Raw genomic sequence first — 20528 nt, forward strand, 5'->3', positions numbered from 1 at the left:
TAATCTATTTTATTTATGCATGATGATTTCCTTACCAGTCTACCCTATGCAATGTCCCTTTGGCCTCTTGTTTTAGCAGCTTAAAGAGAGAGAAACCAGCTGCTTTTTGCCAAACATACTCACACACACAGAAGTTCTTACAGGACATCCCGGCAGCTAGAAGCAAGCTTATCCGTCCTCTGTGCTTATCTCCTCACGCATCTGCTCTGGCAGGGCACAAAGTTGGGAAACACTGAGTTAGACATAACCAGGCAAGGAATTGACAACTGAGCCTTCCACACACGTCTTTGACTTACTTAGAATTGTTCCTGTGATATTTCTGATGTTAACATGTTCCTTAGGCTTTCGCCAGCATTTGAGACATTTGAGAACAGTTAGAGTAGACACAGCAAAAAGACTTGAAATGCTTCACAGAGTCTTAACTTATTTGCATGGGTCACTGAATCCTGCTGATGAGCAAACCGTTGCCGGTGTAGGTGGTGTGTGGGGAGGTGTGAGGCCCTGCCCAACAGCACTGGGAGCCCTGTGATGCTGAGTGTCACATACAGCTGAGCTATCAGGGAAGCCCCATGAGCCTTTCCCCTGCTTCTCCCACTAGCTACACCTTGTGACCCCATACCACACTCCCTTCCCATCACCATCCTCCACACCCCTCCTGGAGCTGATCCTTTCACAGTAGTTCTCAACAGCAAGCAGGGAGTGAGACTGAGAATACCAGACAATTAATGGTTCCTAAGTGTTTTGTTACTAGTGAACACTCTGCTCACACAGTAAAATGCATTTTTAAACCAGTGAAATTGTGAGAGACCCTTCCATGGGTCTCGGCTGCTCCTGCCCCCTGCTGCTGCAGCCCCCATCTCTGGAGGTTTTGTTTGCATTTCCAGACCACTTATCTTCAGTTCTCCCTTCACAGGTACTTTCTAATGGCGAGTATAGTGGCCTGAGTATTAGCTCTAGATATTACATACTGACTGTATCCTGTGGTTGCATTTTCAAAGTCAAGATCTCATTGCCTGTGTATGCTGTTATGCTTAAATTTGTTAATTTTCACTTGAAATTCTGTTAGTCTTATATTTCTGGTCTACAAACAAGGATGTGAATTGAAATTTGAACTTCAAGCATTTTGACCCCCAGGTTTCCCATGTTTTTAAATCTCTCAGTGAACTTTCCACCAGAAAGTTTCCTGGCAGCTCCTTCATAGGTAAATGGTTCATTGGTCTACATGCCTGAGTATAACATAATTTTCTATAATTTTATTACCAGTTTTGAAATTTTGCATTGTGAAGATGATTTTTCTAATAGCCAACATGGTAGAGTTCTCTTGGCTGCCAGATTAACTTTTTCACTTTCCCATACATTATGTGGATGAGATTTATATTTTGCAGTTACACCTGAAGATCTTCCTTTCTTAGTGATATGGTCTGTTAAAGAAGCAAGTGATCCATCTATGAATTCCTTGTTGAGATGTAGTAGTGTAAGGGGAGAGAGTGTGGCATTTTGTGTGATGAGTTTAATACCTGCCTCTGGCTACAGATGCCAGACTTGGAGGCGGCTGGTGATGGCTCAAGTAATTGGTTCCCTGCCACCCACATGGGAGTCCGATTAAGTTTCTGTTTTGTGGCTTTCATTTCAGCCTGACCATGGCCCAGCCCTGGCCATTGAGGGCATTTAGGGGTGAACCAGCTGATGGGAGCATTGTGTCTTTCTCTCTCTCAAACTTTTTTTAAGTACAGGGATAGTAATTAAGGGTAATGAAAGAGTTTCTAAGCAAAGTCTGGGGATAGCTGCCTTTCTCAGACGTTGTTTGTGGGAAGAATGCTCTTGTTTTGTACATTTATGTCTTAACACTTGTATCTCTCCAACACACACCTTCAGATCAAGTTAATATACAACAAACTCCCAGGAAACATCTGTCATCTTCTTTTCTATAAATATAAGTTCTCTCGTGCATCCGTCCATTTAGCCACAAATAGAAGTTTTCCTGCAGTCATGATGTCTAAAAAAGAAGGTCTTAGCAAAAAAGGTGCTCTAAACCAGTGACTCCTAGAAGGAAAGCATTCAAATAAGAGTCTGAGCAATCGTTTTTTTTCATAGCACGTGATAATGGTGGCAAAAGAAAAAAACAAGGGGGCTCGAGTGTGGATAAGGGCTGAGAGGAAACTTTGTTATTGTCAATATTCTTCCATTTTTCTTTAATTCTGTGTTGGGGAAATAAACTTAGAATTGGCCTTATTTCAGGCATTTCTTTTTTTAAAATATTTATTTATTTATTCGAATGGAAGAGTTGCAGAGAGGCAGAGGCAGAGAGAGAGAGAGAGAGAGAGAGAGAGAGAAAGGTCTTCTACCTGCTGGTTCATTCCCTAAAAATGGCCACAATGGTTGGAGCTGAACTGATCTGAAACCAGGAGCCAGGAGCCTCCTCTGGATCTCTCACATGGGTTCAGGGGCTCAAGGACTTGGGGCATCCTCTACTGCTTTCCCAGGCCATAGCAGAGAGTTGGATTGGAAGTGGAGCAGCCAGGACTTGAACTGGCACTCATATGGGATGACAGCACTGCAGGTGGTGGCTTTACTCACTATGCCACAGAGCTGGTCCCATCAGGCATTCTTAATTCAAAAATTTTTTTGTCTACATTTTGTTTTTTAATTTTGGATATTGTCCATTTCACTCTCAGATGCTTTCTTAAGGGTGGGGGTGGCATATTTGATTATGAAAGCAGGCAAATGCTAAAAATTGCTATTTTTAAAAGTAAAGTATTAAATTGAATATGTTTGCCTAATCAGTGTTTTAAAATGTACCTGTAAATGTTTCTTTGAGTTAAATAATACATGAAACATATTCTTATAAGACTGTTAAATAAAATGGAAGTAGAAAACAAGAAAACTTCCCACACCCCAGCCCTCCCCTTCCAAGTTAACTTCTTGTAGAAATTACCACTTTTAGCAGTGTGGTGTATATCCTTCATGAGACTTTACAATGAAGTCAATTCATGCACACACACCACTCTACAGTTTGTTTGTTTTTGACAGGCAGAGTGGACAGTGAAAGAGAGAGAGAGACAGAGAGAAAGGTCTTCCTTTTTCCGTTGGTTCACCCTCCAATGGCTGCTGTGGCTGGCGCGCTGTGGCCAGCACACCGCGCTGATCTAAAGCCAGGAGCCAGGTGCTTCTCCTGGTCTTCCATGTAGGTGCAAGGCCAAGGACTTGGGCCATCCTCCACTGCACTCCCGGGGCACAGCAGAGAGCTGGCCTGGAAGAGGAGCAACCGGGACAGAATCCGGCGTCCCGACTGGGACTAGAACCCGGTGTGCCGGTGCCGCAAGGCGGAGGATTAGCCTGTTGAGCCCCAGCGCCAGCCAACTCTACAGTTTTAGAAGTACATTAGAACAAAGCAAACACAATGTTCTATATTACTGTCTAGTGAACAGTAATTTGTTACAAATTTTCTACATCATTACAAAGTATCTTTCCATCTTAAACCTTTTATTGGCTTCTTTGTTACACAGTATCAATAGAATCAGTGTCAAAATTTATTTATCCATTTTTTAAATTAATGGATAATTATATTTTCTCATTTTTTTTCTTTTTCATTTTGTCATTCCCAGCCTGTTGGCACTTAACATTCTCCCACTTTATTTATGTACATGAAGATGTGTTTTAAACGATAGAATTTACAATTTTAATTGTTGGGTGAAAGGGATGGGTATTTAAATTTTTAATAACAGTATGAATTACCTGCTCAAAATTGGCTATACTTATTTTCATGTTCAACTCCACAAAGGATATGAATGCCCATTTTCTATTTCCTTGTAGGTACCAAAAATTAATATTTTTTGAAGATTTATTTATTTAAATGAAAGGCAGAGTTAGAGGGAAGAATGGGGGAGACACACTCACACACACACAAACACAAGAAGAGAGAGAGAGAGTTCACTTCTCAATTGACCATAATAGCCAAGGCTGGGCCAGGCTGAGGACAGGAGCCAGAAACTCTGTCCAGGTCTCCTTTGTGTGTAGTAGGGGTCCAACCACTTGGGCCATCTTCCACTGCTTTCCTATACACATTAGCAGAAAGTCAGATAGAACGTGGAGCAGCCAGACTCAACCAGTGCTCTTACAGGATGCCATTATTGTGGGTGGTGGCTAAACTTGCTGTACCACAGTATCAACCCCAACAATATTTTAAATTTTTGCCAGTCTAGTGGAGAAAAATTGTTTCCTGTGTTTAAACATGCATTCCCCAAGATGCTATTGAGGCTAAGGATATTTTCAGTGTGTTTATTAGCAATTGTATTTGTGTGTATGTGTTTGATTTTCTGTTTCTTTGTTTTGTCTGTTATTTTACCAGGACTTGAAAAACACTTTTGGGTTCCTGGGCCCTGGTACTTCTTAAATAGTCATTAGAGAACTCATGTTTGTCATGGTGGTTAAGAGACTTTCTTAAAGGAGACTGTGGTTCACCCTCCTTCTTGGAGAGATTTTTATTTTGTTTAATTTTAAAAATCAAATACATTTTGTCTGTAAAAAATAATGGGCACAGCAAAACACTGGCATGTTGAAGGTTGGATAGGATTGCTGAATCATTGACAATTGTAGACTTGGGAATGTGCAATACTTACATCATTATGTCAGCGTTGCATGCCAGAGTTCATGTGATGTGGCAGAACCTGAAGAAATGAAAGTATAAATGAATTGACAAAAATGTATAATATTATTGTTGATTTATTTGGCTACTATTAAATGCTCAAAAAAAAAAAAAAAAAGAGAAAAGAATGCACAATATGGAGTATTTAAAAAGCTACAGAAAACTATAAATAAGTGGGAAATAAATCACCTAGATTTTTAACACCTCAAAACAACACTTTACCTTTTTTAAAATTAAGATTTATTTATTTATTTGAAAGAGTTACATAGAGAGAGAAGGAGAGGCAGAGAGAGAAAGAGGTCTTCCATCTGCTGGTTCACTCCCCAATTGGCCATAACGGCCAGAGCTGCCCCGATCCGAAGCCAGGAGGCAGGAGCTTCTTCTGGTTCTCCCACACAGGTGCAGGGGCACAAGAATTTGGGCTGTGTTTTACTGCTTTCCCAGGCCATAACAGAGAGCTGGCTAGGAAGTAGAGCAGCTGGGACTTGAACTGGCACCCATATGGGATGCCGGCACTGCAGGTGGCGGCTTTACCCGCTACACCACAGTGCCAGCCTCAACACTTTACCTTTAAGTAACTTTAAAGACTACTTAGTTTTAAGTAATTAAAAGATTGAATATATAGCTAGGGATCATGATAGATAAAATTATGCATTATTTTTTAAAACTGTATTTTAAAAAATGTGTTCCAAACTAAGCCTTTGTAAAGGAACTACACTAGTAAAAAGACCAAGCCAGGTTTAAATTCCTCAATGTTTATCTAGTTCAATTTTTCTTATTGATACTTAACTTAAATTCATTTTCAATAAAATGGTACATCAACAAAGGCAAGACATAGTCAATTTTTATTTTACCTAAAATTCTTCAAAGAATTAAAAATTCCCCTTCTTAAGGAAGACCTAGTTAAAGAAGATCTAGCCAGATCTTTTTCATATTGGCATAAAAATATTCCTAGTAATTAAACAGATGGTCTTTGTTTTTCTGAAATAAACTATCATTATTAAAAATTTGTGGCCCAGCAGTGAAAATGCTATTTGGGATGTCTGCATCTCATTTCAGAGTGCCTGGGTTCAAGTCCTGGTTCTGCGTCAGGTTCTAGCTTCCTCCTGATGCACACCCTGGGAAACAGAAGGCAATGGTTCAGATCCTTGGGTCCCTGATGCCCATGTGGGAAATGCTGATTGAGTTCAGGGCTCCTGGCTTTGGCCCAACCCTAGCTGCTGCAGACATCTGGGGACTGAACCAAGAGTGGAAGATTTCTTTATTTGTCTTTGTCTTTGTCTTTGTCTCACTCCCTGTCTTTCTGTCTTTCAAATTAAAAATAAACAGGTTTAAAAAAGAATTAGAGTGATGGAAATTCAATTGCCAAGTTATTAGATTATTTGATAAAGGTTTTGATGGTTGCTAAAATCTCAAATGCAGAGTTACAGAAGATATGTTTGTTCAGATGTTTCAGATAGCTGCTTTGACATCCACACTAACCCAGTGAATAATGTGCCATCTCACTTGGACAGGCTATCCTGAGTAAGGAGGGCCTTTATTAAGTTAAACCAGAGACCTTAGGTTTTGATGCCACAAACTTATGCTGTTTTGGGAAATGTTCAGACTGACAGATTTATGACTTTATCTCATTACAAATTCTGCACAAGACACTCCTTCAGGGTCTATGGGAAGGGTGACTAGATAGGGGCCAATCTCTTTAGTCAGATATTTACATTCTATTTGAATTTTAGGTGGTTAAATAAACTTGGATTAGCCGTAATCCATCGTGAATCTACTACAAAGGATGAAGGTATGTTCTATTTTAAATTTCCGAAAATTTAGTAAGAATATTAGAACAGATGAAAAAACAATGTCAAGTTCTATATATAGTCTGATCCCAATGAAACATATTTTGACATTTAAAATTATCTGAAAATATGTAGAGACAGACATATTCACACAGTCCCACCAACACAGAATAGAGTTTCCCAGACTGGGTATGGCTGATTTTCTGATTTCACACTACACCCACACTTCAGCAGCTGTTGGCTTCACTGATAATCTCAAACAATTGCCAATGCAAATGTTTTATTGCCCTGCTTGCCGAACTCTTACTCACAGACATGAACTTGTCATGATCTAATTAGACAACTTTCTTCCCACTGTTTCCTCTCTGAGAGTTTAACATTTCCACCAGGTGTTTGCCAAGACTAATTACCCCAAGACTGGGGTGAGAACCTGAAGGTCAGATGGGGGCACAGGCCATATTTTTAGCTCAGTTTGGCTTTCAGGGTTCAAATGCTACAGGAATGTAGTTCTTAATGATGCACTTGCTCTTTAGCATTGAGAAGAGAAAGTCTTAAGTTGCCAGGGTCACTGACTTGAAATTATCTCCAAAATGCTCAGGCTATGTAAGTCTCAAAAATTGGAAGTGAGGAGTCATATATTTTGATAACAAAGTCATAAGATCATAAATTTAGAAAAAGAAACTGGTAACTTGATGTAAAACAATAAAGGGTTGTGTCAAAATACTATGAAATCTTCTTGTCCTCTCTTTTGTGAAATATGTTCCTATTGTGTATTTGCAGATGTTAGGGATAGGGAACTATACAACTGCTCCTTATTCTGGTATTTAAGGTCCACCCATGGTAAGGTCTTATTGACCCCTCTGCTTCGTTTTCTACCTTTTCCATCAGGGCTCTCCATACGTGTGGCTCTGCATGCTCCTGGACCCAGTGCTCCCTTCCTTCTTTGTGTATGTAGATGGCTCAGTTATCTGCCAAGTGTCAGCTCATTATGTTTCCTAGGTTCAAAATTAATCACTACTGCTTTTATACTCTTTTAGTGTATGACTCACACTGCCTTTGAGTACGTATTGTGTTTCCCTGAGCTATGGTTGGTCCCTCTTCCTGCACATAGAGGCTCTGAGGTGGCCATTTATTTCTCCTTATGCAATTCATTTCCTTGCACCAGATTGTTCACTAGATACACACTTTCTAAACTAGACTGAAATTGGAATAACCAGATGGAGGCAAACCTCTGCTCATGTATTATGGAATAAGTGATAACAGCATTAAACATTAGGAATTTCCATTTTTGTTATAGAATGTTACAGTGAAAGTGAACAGGAGGATCCTGAAATAGCTGTGGAGTCACCGCCCCCTCCTTACTCTGCGGAGGCCCCCTCTCCTCTGGTAGGTACCAGTGTAAGTACTCTGTGGTCACTGACCACATGGGTGGCAGTCATTTCCCCCATGAAGGTAGACACAACACTGACTGACACATTTTTAGAATAGGATAAATTAAGGTGCCTTCCGAAGAGCAATGGCAGTTCTCACGGTGCTGACTTTTGAGCCTTCTCCCGAAGAGCCCACTGGGATGACAAATTCAGCGTGTCTGTGTGTGACCTGCGGATGTATCATGCTCAGAGGATTCATGGGAATGCAAAGGGCTTCTAGGTGGTAGGCCACGGCTTGCAGAGGCTTGTCTTATAATGTTTATTTGTAACCTACTAGTCTTCAGAAAGAATTTAAAGTGCCTTACCTAGGTGCATGTATTATAAATGCAAAATGAATTTAAAGGAGATGAAAAAATAGCATAAAAAGGAGAGGCAGAAAGAAGGGAAGCCAGGAAGGAGGATAATGCATTAAAATTGCATATGGAGGGGCTGCCACTGTGGCACAGTGGCACTGTGCCACTGCCTGCAACACCAGCATCCCATGTGAACACTGGTTTGAGTCTTGGTTGCTCGACTTCCAATCCAGCTTCTTGCTAATGTGCCCAGGAGGCCGCATATTATGGCCCAAGTACTTGGGCCCCTGCCACCCATGTGATGTGGGAGATCCAGATGGAGTTCCTGGCTTCCGGTTTCAGCCTGCTCTAGCCCTGTGTTGTTGCTGCTATTTGGGAAGTAAACCAGCAGCTGGAAGATCTCTCAGTCTCTGTCTCTCCATCTTGTAATGTAACTCTGCCTTTCAAATAAATAAATATATCTTTAACAATTGCATATAGAATGATGTTTATATGTTCACTAGAGAGTTGTCTAAATTTTATCTGAGCTTTGTAAGCACCCAGTGGAAGGTCAGGTTGCTAATGGGTATTCAGACTTTGGAGATTTGCTTCATGTTTGGGTGCTCTTTAACCTTACAGTGACGACCTCTGGAAAAGGAATCACAAACCCTATTGGGGAAGTAGATTTATGGCTTTTACATCCCATGTGTGCCAGGACTTCAGGAAGGTACTTGAAATATACAATCATTTAATTCTCAAATAGCCTTGAAAAGTGGTATTATTTAATTTGGATTTTACTGATTACTAATAAGGACACACATCTTTGCATATTTATTGCCATTTGTGTTTTTTGTTTTATGAAGCATCTGTTAGGTCTTTTGTACATTTTTAGCTGCTGTTTCTGTCTCCCCCTCCTCTTCCTCTTTTTCTTTTTGATTTATGGCTCAGTCGGTTAGTGCACAGTATTTATACAGTAGTACATGGAGAAGATTTCTTTGTTATTCAGTATGTTCATCCTTTTCAGCTAAATGTGAGCAAATCTTATTCCCCCCTCCCTTTTTTAACCCTGTCATGGCTTCTCTTTGTAAACAGATGTTCTTGATTTTCGTATTTCATCCTTGTCCAGCACTTTCATTGTGGTTAATTCCATTTTTCCGAGTTTAAAAAAACGTTGCCTATCCCCAGGAAGTCACTGTACTGTCTTCAATGTGTGTTTGAGAAGAGTGAGGTTGAGAGATGTTGAATGGCACGGGCAAGCACCCAGCAAGCGTGAGATGAGGGTCCAGCCCATGTAGCTTTCCAGCGTATGGTCTCGCCACTGTAACATGACACTTAGCCATCTGAAGGCTAACTGACAACTGAGTCTGACAGGTTTGTGGTAGCTTGTTCACCTGCCAGACCCATTCTGCCAGAATTTCTATTCTCTGTGTTAAAATTTTCTCCTTGTTTGTGTTTTGCCAGTTCCTGAATTTAAGGTGTAAATTGTCACTGTTCTAATTTATTAGGCTAACAACCAAGACAAGGAACAAGTATTTGTCAGTTAAATATGTTACTAAAAATCTGTATGTAAAAATGATTAACCAAAATTAAAATTAGGATACATATAAAAATTTTAAAGTTTAAAATTGTAAAATTTATACCAGTTTTTAAACTTTTTTTTACTAATATGAAGAGAACAAGTTTTGTGTATTTCAAAAGTTCAACTCTAAGACCATAAGGATACTTCATTCCCTCCCTCCCTTACTTTCTTTTTCTTTTAATTTTTGCAATAACATAATTTCAATTTACTTTATATAACAGGCTTAATATTCCACTAAATATAACATTCAATAAGTTAGTAATAAAAGACTACTGTTCCACAGGTATATAGCCAAGGGTTATAAATGATACTCAAATCATAAGATGTCAATTTTATTCTTAAATATTCAGTTTTTTATGCTCTCTATATTAGCTACCATGAATCAGAGAAAACATGATATGATACTACAAGACTCATTTTTGTGTGTCCTTCTTAATATAACTTTTCCCTCAATGCAATCTTTTCTTTAAAATCAGTTTTGTGAATTTAGAAAAAACTTTTATTTTCTCCATATCACCCATACTTAATGAAATTTCTGAGATATCATTATCTTGAAGTGATTCCCAGCTTTTAACAGCTTCTTGCTGGATTGCCCTTTCTTGCTGCTGAAGAAGCCATTGCCTTTGTGTGGAATATGTCTTCAGTAGCTGTTCCTGTTGTTGATTTCATAGACTCATGTGTGTTTTCTAAGTTTCTGTCTCTGTTTCTTTCCTTCTGCCTCTGTGTCTCTATTTCATTGTCTCTTCCCCTATGTGTGTCTTCCTGTCTGTCTTCCCCATTTTAACCTGTAACACACAAGGAATTGATAGATCCTCTCTCCATCTCGTCCAGAAATTCCCTCTCCCTGTGACTGCCAACATAATTCTTTTTTCCTGATTTATTTTGGCTCTAAAATACTGTAACTTTCAGTTTTATAATAGGAAGCTACTATCACAGATTACTGAGAGGATTGTCAGGCATCTAGAACTCTACTTGGTAAAAATAAAGCAACCAGATTGTCTTCTGAAATGAGAGGTCTTGGCTCGACTGCATGATGTAATGACAGTAGCTTGATGTTACAGTGGAAGTTCAGGGACTACTTGCTTCAAAACAGATAAATGAGTGGACGTTTAGGTGACCAGTGAGTTAAGTAACAACTCAGAAGATTCTTTAGAATGTTCTGAATCATCATTCAAATGTTATTTTTGAAGATTTAAGTTGATCATTTTTTGTAGGCCACCAAGGCTAATGTTTTCTGAAGAGATATATTGGAAAATAGTCAAGTTTTTAATGGGTAGTTTTTTTCCTTAGCAACAGAATATGTTCCTTCTGCTCATACATTTTCCAGGTAGATTTTGTTTTTCTTTTCTCTTGTTTCTAAAAAAACAGACTTACAAGGCACTTGGCTAGGATAATATTTAAGCTTTTTATTTTAACAAATGAAACTAAGAAATCATAGTAACTTTTACCCAGTGTATGAATCAAGTTATTATTTAACTCAATATAATACAGACTAGCTGTGAATTAGATATAGACACCTAGGGGAAATAATCCCCCCTGCCAAGTTCTTGCTTTGGAAAATCATTATGGAAAATGAACTTTCATTTCATGATGAGAAACTCTGTAGTATGAATAATAGTATTCTGGAACATTATGTCTAAGCATGTAAACTTGAAAAAGACATAATCCAGTGTCCATTTGTTCCAACTGTTAATGAGTGAAGAGAAGCAGTGAAACCTCATTACCAGTCCAGTTTGGAGTTTGAGTCTAAGGGGCTGAACCACATTCCACAGGAGAAAAAGGACACCTCTGAGTCTTGTCTGAGTGAGGAGGTTTTGTTTTTATTCTCTCTTTTGAAGAGGCTTCATAGGATTGTGAGAAAGTCATCCATTTGTTTTGAAGGAAATTAGAAATGTGGAGCTTATGACAAGCTTATTCAAAAGGCTTAAAATAGCTGGAAGTTTCACTTTGAAAGATAATTTATAGAAATTACTGTCCATGGCTCCTAGATGTTCACAACAGAGCAGAAAAGGAGCCATCTTCAGCCACATTTCAAACCCAGTATTTTTCTAAGTTAATTTTTTAAGTCAAATATTAGTTAGCTTCAAAATTCATTTTTTTAAACAGTTCTTTTTTTTCTTATTGGAAAGGTGAAAGGGAGTGAGAGGGAGAAGGAGAGGTGGAGAGTGAGAGAGAGAGAGAGAGAGAGAGAGAGAAATCTTTATTCCACTGGTTCATTCTCCCAATGACTTTCAACAGCCAGGACTGGGCCATGTCGATTATCAGGAGCTTCACTGGGTCTCCCACATGGGTGGCAGGGGCACATTTGCAGGGAGTTGGATGAGAAATGGTGCAGCCAGGACTTGAACTAGCACCCATATGGGAAGCCGGCACTGCAAGTGGCGGCTAAAGCCACTGTGCCACAGCACCGGCCCCCAAAATTCACTTGCTGACAATTGGGCCCTGATTTAAGAACCATCAAGGTCACTAATATATGCTCCATGTATTTTCACTCTATGTTTAATTTTAGAAACATTTTGTGATGACCCGCTGTATGGTTCCAAGCTTATTCATTCATTAACAAGTGTTGAGAGCCACACTTCTTAATGCTCGGGACACATCAGTGATTCATGTTCTTCAGGAGCTGAGTTTGAGAGAGATTGGTCATAAACAATCAACAAAAGTAAAACATCTGCTCCATCAGTAGACAGAAAGCAGGGTAAGTGAGAGAGATTAGGAGTGCTGGGTAGACATGCAGTTGAACAATGAATAGCAGATAGAATGCATCCATTGAGAGCTCAGGTCTGAATACAAAGGTGAGAATCAGCCAGGCTGCTATTTGGGGAAGGATTTCTTAAACCAAGGGGATAGAATCCAAGTCTCCTTGGTGCCTTGTGATGCAAGGAAGCCAGTGTAGTTGCAGCCAAGATGAGAGCACAGTAGTAGGAGATAAAGTCAGATTTGGTGGTAGCCGTACTCTGTGGGTTGTGTGGTCCAGTTCAGGACTTTAGCATTCTGGGGAATTTGAGTGGACTTTGGAAGGTTTGTGCCGCAGAATGATGTGACCAGTTTCTACTGTAGTGGTACTGCTCAGGCTGCTGTGTGGCAGAGGCCCTAGGAGTTAGGGGGTAAGTAGGGAAGCAGAACAAACTCAGGGAAGATTGCTCTAATCTGTGGTGAGAGATGGTGGTGATCCCATGTGCTGTTAGCAGTAGGGTAGTTGATAAATGGAATGGTTGGATTTTAGTTACACTTGAAAGATAGACCACCAATAGGTGGACCAAATCTGAGATTAACAAAGTACATAAATACTTGCAAACCAAGCTTCAGGCAGATAATTTTAACATGATAATTCTCACATTTTGATGCCTTTCAGTACAATCTCTTTATATACCAATGATGAAAACAAACCAGCTAGAGCAACCTAAAGAGGCAATACATAAAAATAAATCCTGCAAACTCTGGCCTGTTGTCTGGTGACACCAGAGGAAGTTGAAGATTAAACACAGAAGGGGGAAATTAATTTTAGAAGTTTAAATTTAATCTTAATGGTGGATGTGGAAGAGATGTCTTTTCAAGGTCACTTGATCTTTCAGTGTATTACTATACTGGACAATAGAAATGCTCAAAAGTGGGTATTTGCAGGTAAATGTTACCAGTGACTGGTACAAAGTTAGAAAGAAAAATTCACCCTTTCTCCTTAAGATGGGAAAATCATAAGATCTATGGTTGGTTGCTGGTGCCGCGGCTCACTAGGCTAATCCTCCACCTTGCGGTTGCCGGCGCCGCAAGGCGGAGGATTAGCCTAGTGAGCTGTGGCGCCGGCACACCGGGTTCTAGTCCCAGTCGGGGCGCCGGATTCTGTCCCGGTTGCCCCTCTTCCAGGCCAGCTCTTTGCTGTGGCCAGGGAGTGCAGTAGAGGATGGCCCAAGTGCTTGGGCCCTGCACCCCATGGGAGACCAGGATAAGTACCTGGCTCCTACCATCGGATCAGTGTGGTGCGCCGGCTGCAGTACGCCGGCCGCGGCGGCCATTGGAGGGTGAACCAATGGCAAAAGGAAGACCTTTCTCTCTGTCTCTCTCTCACTGTCCCCTCTGCCTGTCAAAAAAAAAAAAAAAAAAAAAAAAAAAAAAAAAAAAAAAGATCTATGGTTGGACATTCACTTATGACTTTCCTAGGATACCCCTTTGTATACTTACCTCTTGCTTTAACAGTTGATCCTCTCAGTCCATGCTTCAGGGAGTCAGTAGCAAAGATGGTGGCTATCCTGTGCCTCTTTTGCCTTCCTTCCCTACTGCCTTGGGTGAAGCCCTCATTAGCTTTTGCCTGAGTTACTTAAGCAGAAGGCTATTTTTCTTTCTCTGTCTCTAGTTTCTCCTTCTTAAAAATCACCTCCAAATTAGTTTTCCCAAAGTGCAGTTCTGATAATATTGATTCACCTGCATAAAACCTTTCTGTGAATGCTTGTTGCCTATCAGATTAATTCTAGACTCTTTGCTTTGGTATTTAAAGTCCTGGGACTTTCTGTGGACTGCCATGGCAATCTGTTGGTGACGCTTCCTTTGCCATCAGCCCAAGATATTGCCTGCTGTTTCTCGAAAGTTTTACCAACTTTCCTGCTCCTGCACCTTCACCATACTATATGGCATGTACCTTGACATGCAGGGCCCAATTGTAGGAAAGTGAATTTTGGGGGCTGGTGCTGTGGCACAGTGGCTTTAGCCGCCACTTGCAGTGCCGGCTTCCCATATGGGTGCTAGTTCAAGTCCTGGCTGCACCATTTCTCATCCAACTGCCTACAAATGTGCCCCTGCCACCCATGTGGGAGACCCAGTGAAGCTCCTGATAATCGACGTGGCCCAGTCCTGGCTGTTGAAAGTCATTGGGAGAATGAACCAGTGGAATAAAGATTTCTCTCTCTCTCTCTCCCCCTCTCTCTCTCCTTCTCCCTCTCTCTCCTTCTCCCTTTCACCTTTCCAATAAAAAAAAAAAAGAGAACTGCTTAAAAAATGAATTTTGAAGCTAACTAACATTTGAATTAAAGCTTCTTCAATTAAAAAAAACTACACAAAACTGGAAAATCATTATTAATTTCTTTAACCTTTCAGAATCTCTTAATAAAGTGTTATCTCACCTGGTATTGCAGAAGTAAGCCTGGAAGCACCCAGCCAAGGCCCCTTTAAGGCCCTGAGGCTATCACAGAAGGCTTCCTGGAGGAGCTGGCATCTGATCTGACGCATGAAAGATGAACAAGCATATTAGCCTAGCAGAGGTGGAATGGAGGGAGTCGTTCCTTTCTGCTTTCATTTGATTTGCTGTGGGGAATTCAGTTACATTGCATGGTTGGTCCACCAAAGGCACTGAGCTTGACAATGGCTGGTAGATGAAGAGTATGAGAAATAATGAGCTATCAAGAACACATGTTTCTGTATTGAGTTCTTTGAAATGGAAGTTCAGGTTCACTTTGGTTTGTATTTTGTCAGTCTCTCTTTCAATGAAAATGCCTTTCAACGCTTTCTGTTTTCCATTTTCCTTCCCTTGCCTTTCCAGTTCTTCCTTTTTTTCTTTTTCTTTTTTGCTAACTTTTCACTTTAAAATTAACTTTATTACATGGTAGGAAGAGAAAAACAGACCGAGATCACCAAACAGAAATACACTTACAGATACTTCTGATGTTCATTTAACAAGTCTTCCTCAGTCTTTTGAGCAGATTTTGAGGTTCAGGAAACCTTACAGAAAGTGCTGCAACAACAGTGCACACAGTCTTCCTCAAATAGCCTGTTGTGCTACCAAATAAAAGTTGTATTAGCAAGAGCAACAGGAAAAACGTGTGATTGGTCTCTTTCCAAAAAAGGCAGCTGATCACAGAGAGGCTGAGTTTTTACTAAAATAGCTCACAATAGGTGAGCGTGCAGAGAGTGGGCTAGCATGGGTATTTTTATTAATATTTATTTGTAGATTCTGCTAATGAATAGATTCTTCCTGACATTTGTTTCAACAGTCTAGGGGTTGTGTATTACCTCTTTCAGGAAGCCAGATCTTTATTTAGTGAATTACAGATGTTGGATCTCTTAGTTTTTAGATAATCTGAATGATTAAAGGTAACCAGTTCCCAAGCTACTTCACACATTCCTGAATGAAATATTTCATTTCTGTGCCAATGTATTGTTATTGCTAAATGTGTGTGTGATCGATTAGTTTGTTAACTAGATATTTTAATGTTATGCTCCTTAAAAGTGGATTTAATGAGGTAAACCTTTGCCAGAGAGGGATAGAGGCTAGTGAAGGCATCCGTGTCTCACACTGGAGTGCCTGGGTTCCACATCTACCTATGGCTCCTGATTTCAGCTTCCTACTAATGGAGGACCCTGAGAGGCGTAGGTGATGGCTTAAGTAACTGGGTTACTGCTACACATGTGTGAGAACTGGATTGAGTTCTGGCTTCTACCTTTGCACTTTCCCCTATCACAGCTGTTGTGGTCATCTGGTGAGTGAACTAGGAGATAGAATCTCTCTCTCTTGCTCTATTTCAAGTAAATAACATTTTAAAAAATGAAATTTATTGCTTATTTGACTATCCATGTCTAGTATTCAACTTATTGGAAACACATTGGGGAAATACTATCTTTTTGACATCAAAACTCAGAACTAGGAATCATCTTGGGGCAGTATTGATTTGAAGCAAATGTAACCATTTTGTGTTAGTTTGCAATGATTTTAAGGATTTTGGGGAGGATTCCAGTTTTCTCTTTGGCATCCTCTGGATAACCATCTCTTTCCTGACACTTGTTTGGAATTTTGAACGAATGATTGACCAGAGTATCTGATAAAGAGATCATGTAATAAAATGTCTTTCTGTCTTATCTGTCATTGACAGTAGTACGGGGATCCAGGGAGCAATGGAATTGAGATGTTTAGATTTTACTGACTAATAAAATTAAAAGTGGAAAAGCAACACAGAGTTGCTGAATCTTTATTTTTCTATGTAGGACATTTTTTTAAAGGAAACTCCTAAAAGACAAAGGCTCTCATATAAACCATCATCATTTTTCAAAAAGAAGGCATGCATATCAAGATCAAAGCCTAACAAGGATACAGTTTCAGAATAAATGAAGTCTTTCCCAGGAGAGTATCCTTGTTGGTGTTACTGTATTGATATTTTCTCTGTGAACTGGTGTCCTAAGTATTGTCATTTGCCCTTGGGGTATGTTAGAAGATCTGACATATCAATCCACTTCTCATTGCCTGTGGAGGAGCTTTTGTTCTCGCATTATGATAGAAAGCTGCAAATATATATTTCCTTCTATGGCAAAGCTTCATTAAAGTTTTAAAATTATTGAGTGGATGAGTAAAGATGATTTCAGTCAACCTGTGTAGTTATGAGCCAATCCTGGGCACATGCTGGGGATATTGAGCAATATTTAAGGGTTTACATATGAGGGGGCTTCCAACATGAGTGGGAAATGTGATGTGTTTTATAATTCCATTTCCCACACATGTTTGGAAGCCCCTCAACATATGATTTACCCATTCTCTGATCACCACTCCGTTAACATGATTTTGCTTCCTGTCTGGATCTAATTTTCTTTTCATTCTCTTAGTCAGCCCTTGGGCTCATGAGTTTTTGCTCCATCCATGTGAATTCCAACACAGATTGCGAATTAATTTTTTGCTCAAATTAGCTTCAGTGGCCTAAAAATTTTCCCAAAGAGGTCCTCTAAGTTTCTGGGGAGCACTAAAGAGTAAGATAAATCATGATAAGCAGTGATATAGTGATATAACAGTGAATTCGAAGTTAAACAAATCTGTTTTAGAAAAGGACAGCCTATATGACTGTCACATGGAAATTAACATCATATATTTATCTTTTGGGTATTTTTTTTGTTTTTCACCTTTTGAAGCAGCACTTGGGGTACCTTTATTTAAACAGTAGAGAATAACAGTTTTAAATGATGATTTCTTTTATTCTTTTTTGGTCTTACTTGTGAAAAATAGGGTGCACAGCAGGCGTCTTCATCCTCACCCAAACTGAGTGGAACAACATGCTCTTTCTCTTCCCTGGAAAATACGGTAAAGATGCCCAGCAGTTCTTCTTCTTCTGTATCTAAAGAAAGACAGTCCTGGCTTGACATCGTTAACAGTTCACCTGCTGATGAAGATGTGGGACACTCCATAGCATTCGCCGTGCACGTTCATTCACCTGCACCCTCAGAGGTAAACAGTTGTAAGGCCCTGGAAAACAGCTCTCTCACATCAGAAAGTGGATTTTTGAACTCTTTGTCTAGTGATGACACGTCTTCATTGAGTAGCAACCAAGACCATCTTGCTGTCCCAGACAAACCTACTGAATCCAGGATGATGGACAGAGGTAAGCCAAGAAATTGTTTGCTCTTCTTTAGAGGATGAACATGAGTGGTGTGTTTATGGAACTCTATTGTGAATTTGTATTAAGAATGCTTAGTCTTATAAAAGGTGATTCACTAATCAGTCAATCAAGCAAGGCTAAACCCAGGTTTTTGCTTTTGTAGAGGAGTTTGCATGGGGAGAACCCAAATGCCAAACCATTAATTACTTGCCATAAATGTCCAAATACTTTAAAACTATGAGATGTATGGTCACAAAATAATAGTACTTTTCCACCTGTCTGAGAAAAAAGATTTCTTTTTTTATTCCATATCCCATACTCTGTAGTTTGCATTGGTTAAATCAGAGTTTGGAGTCTGGTATTCATAACATCATCACGATGTTTTCAAATGAGTTAAGAGCATTGGCATGTCCATAGACAGCATTTGATTCCTAACCAGCAGGCTCCTATGTTTGCTTGTGTAGTTCATAAAAAGACAAAGTTACATTTTGGACTGTATTTCTAACTTTAAATATAAAGGAAAACACAGATTATGCATTTGAAAAACACTGTAAGTCTTAACAAAGGAGAGTTAATGGTGTGTAGAAATTAGTATGGAAGAGGAGAGGCACCAAGGTGGTGGAATATGGAGGGAGCTTACTGCTCTAGTCTAGGGGAAGATAGTTAAAAAAAAAAAAAAAAAAACATGGAGAGAGTGCAACATCAGAGAAGAGTTAGGGAGAAAATGGCAGAGGAATCCCCACGTAAATTAAAGGGACCCTGAAGACCTACTTGGAGGGTGTGGATGTGCACAACTCAGGACCCCATCAGCTGAGAGCCTCAGCATCAGCTTTGGAGAGTGAAGTGAGACCAGATTCAGAAGCCCAAGCCACTAGCAGCAAAGCTGCGGGAAGAGCCTGGCATGTATCTGGCTTGGAGCCTTGTAGGGGACAGTATACCTCCCAACCTAGAGTAAAATAAAGGAGACATGTTTCTCTCTCCTTGACCACCCAGCACGTGTGTCCTGTAACTAGCTGACAATGAGCAGGCACTATCTAGGACATATGTAAGAGCTGGGCCAGCTCATGTCCCCATACCCAGCAACTAGTCAAGAGGAGACACCTGAGTCTGGCTTGTAGAACTGATAGAGGGCTAGGTGCTTGTGACTGTGGGAACCTTATGTGCTGGGACTCTGAAAACACTATGGCTGTGTGGGAGGGCACAGAGTGGGGCTGGATTTTTAGGCAGACACTGTGGGCAGCTCCACATGCTTGGAGCTCCTTGATTCCTGGTGAGGGTCATTGTTGCAGGATCTGTGCTCAAACCAAGGAGCGGATGGATCCTTTATGTAGTTCTTGTGGCAGCATGGATGAATATTGTACCCACTAGGGCTAGTGTCCAGGCGCCGGTCTCCGTGAAGGAGAGGAGGTGAGCATGATACTATGCAATAGAGCTGAACAAACCTCCCCTGTGATAAAAAAAATGAAAAGAGAGAAATTTACCACACCCAATTTGGGAGTCACCTTGGACACTCCTCTTAGCCTGTTTCACTGAATAAGCTCTCTAGCCACACCTAGCATACACATAAGGGTATTCACTGAAGGGGCAGACACTCCACTAATCCACAGAGGCATAGTCCAAAGATAAAAGCCAACACAGGGGAAAAAAAATTAAACCAACAAGTATCTCCACAAATGCCTAAAAATAAATGCAGCAATTCAAGAAATAAGAATAAGGAAGACAACATGACATCCCCAAAGGAACATAACAACACTTCTATTCTAGAATGTGAAAATTAAGACATTGAAGAAATGCCAGAAATGGAATTCAAAAAAAAAAAAAAAGATGTATGATTACTTAGAAGTAATTAGAAGCAAATCCACAAACTAAAGAAATCTATACATGACATGAAAGAAAAATTTTCTCATGAAATTGAAATTATAAAAAAATCAAAATATTGGAAATGAAGAATTCAATAGAAAAAAACAAAAAATGGGGTAGAAAGCCTCAACAACAGAATTGATGAGGCAGCAGAAAGGATATCTGAATTAGAATACAAATATCTGAAAAATTTACAGTCAGACCAAAAAAAAAAAAAAAAAAAGATGAAATTAGAAAACTAAAAAACAGTGTTGGAGCTCTATGGGATACAATCAAATGATCCAAAATATGGATCTTAAGAGTTCCTGAAGGCGTGGAAAGAGAATGGATTAGAAGTCCTTTTTAGTGAAATGATTACGGAAAACTTCTCTAATTTGGAGAAAGAAAGTAATGTCCAAGGAGCACATAGAACTCCTAATAGACATGGCAAGAAAAGATCTTCACCACAACGCATTGTGGTCAAACTCCCCACAGTAAAACATAAAAAAAGGATTCTTTTTATTTATTTATTTATTTTTTATTTTATTTTTTGACAGGCAGAGTGGACAGTGAGAGAGACAGAGAGAAAGGTCTTCCTTTGTCGTTGGTTCACCCTCCAGTGGCCGCC

At 39.8% G+C, this 20528-nt stretch overlaps 1 protein-coding gene across 11 annotated transcripts in view; it reads left to right on the forward strand.

Moving 5' to 3' along the window:
- IPCEF1 (interaction protein for cytohesin exchange factors 1) overlaps positions 1–20528 on the forward strand; it is a 242684-nt gene that overhangs the window by 176494 nt on the left and 45662 nt on the right. For all 11 annotated transcript variants that reach the window (XM_008263713.4, XM_051854213.2, XM_051854215.2 and 8 more), the window contains 3 exons: positions 6379–6437; positions 7733–7821; positions 17692–18064. In XM_008263713.4, the coding sequence (XP_008261935.1) occupies positions 6379–6437; positions 7733–7821; positions 17692–18064 (521 nt within the window). The remainder of the gene's footprint in view (positions 1–6378; positions 6438–7732; positions 7822–17691; positions 18065–20528) is intronic.

Source organism: Oryctolagus cuniculus, chromosome 5, assembly GCF_964237555.1.
Source record: "Oryctolagus cuniculus chromosome 5, mOryCun1.1, whole genome shotgun sequence".
Taxonomy (NCBI): domain Eukaryota; kingdom Metazoa; phylum Chordata; class Mammalia; order Lagomorpha; family Leporidae; genus Oryctolagus; species Oryctolagus cuniculus.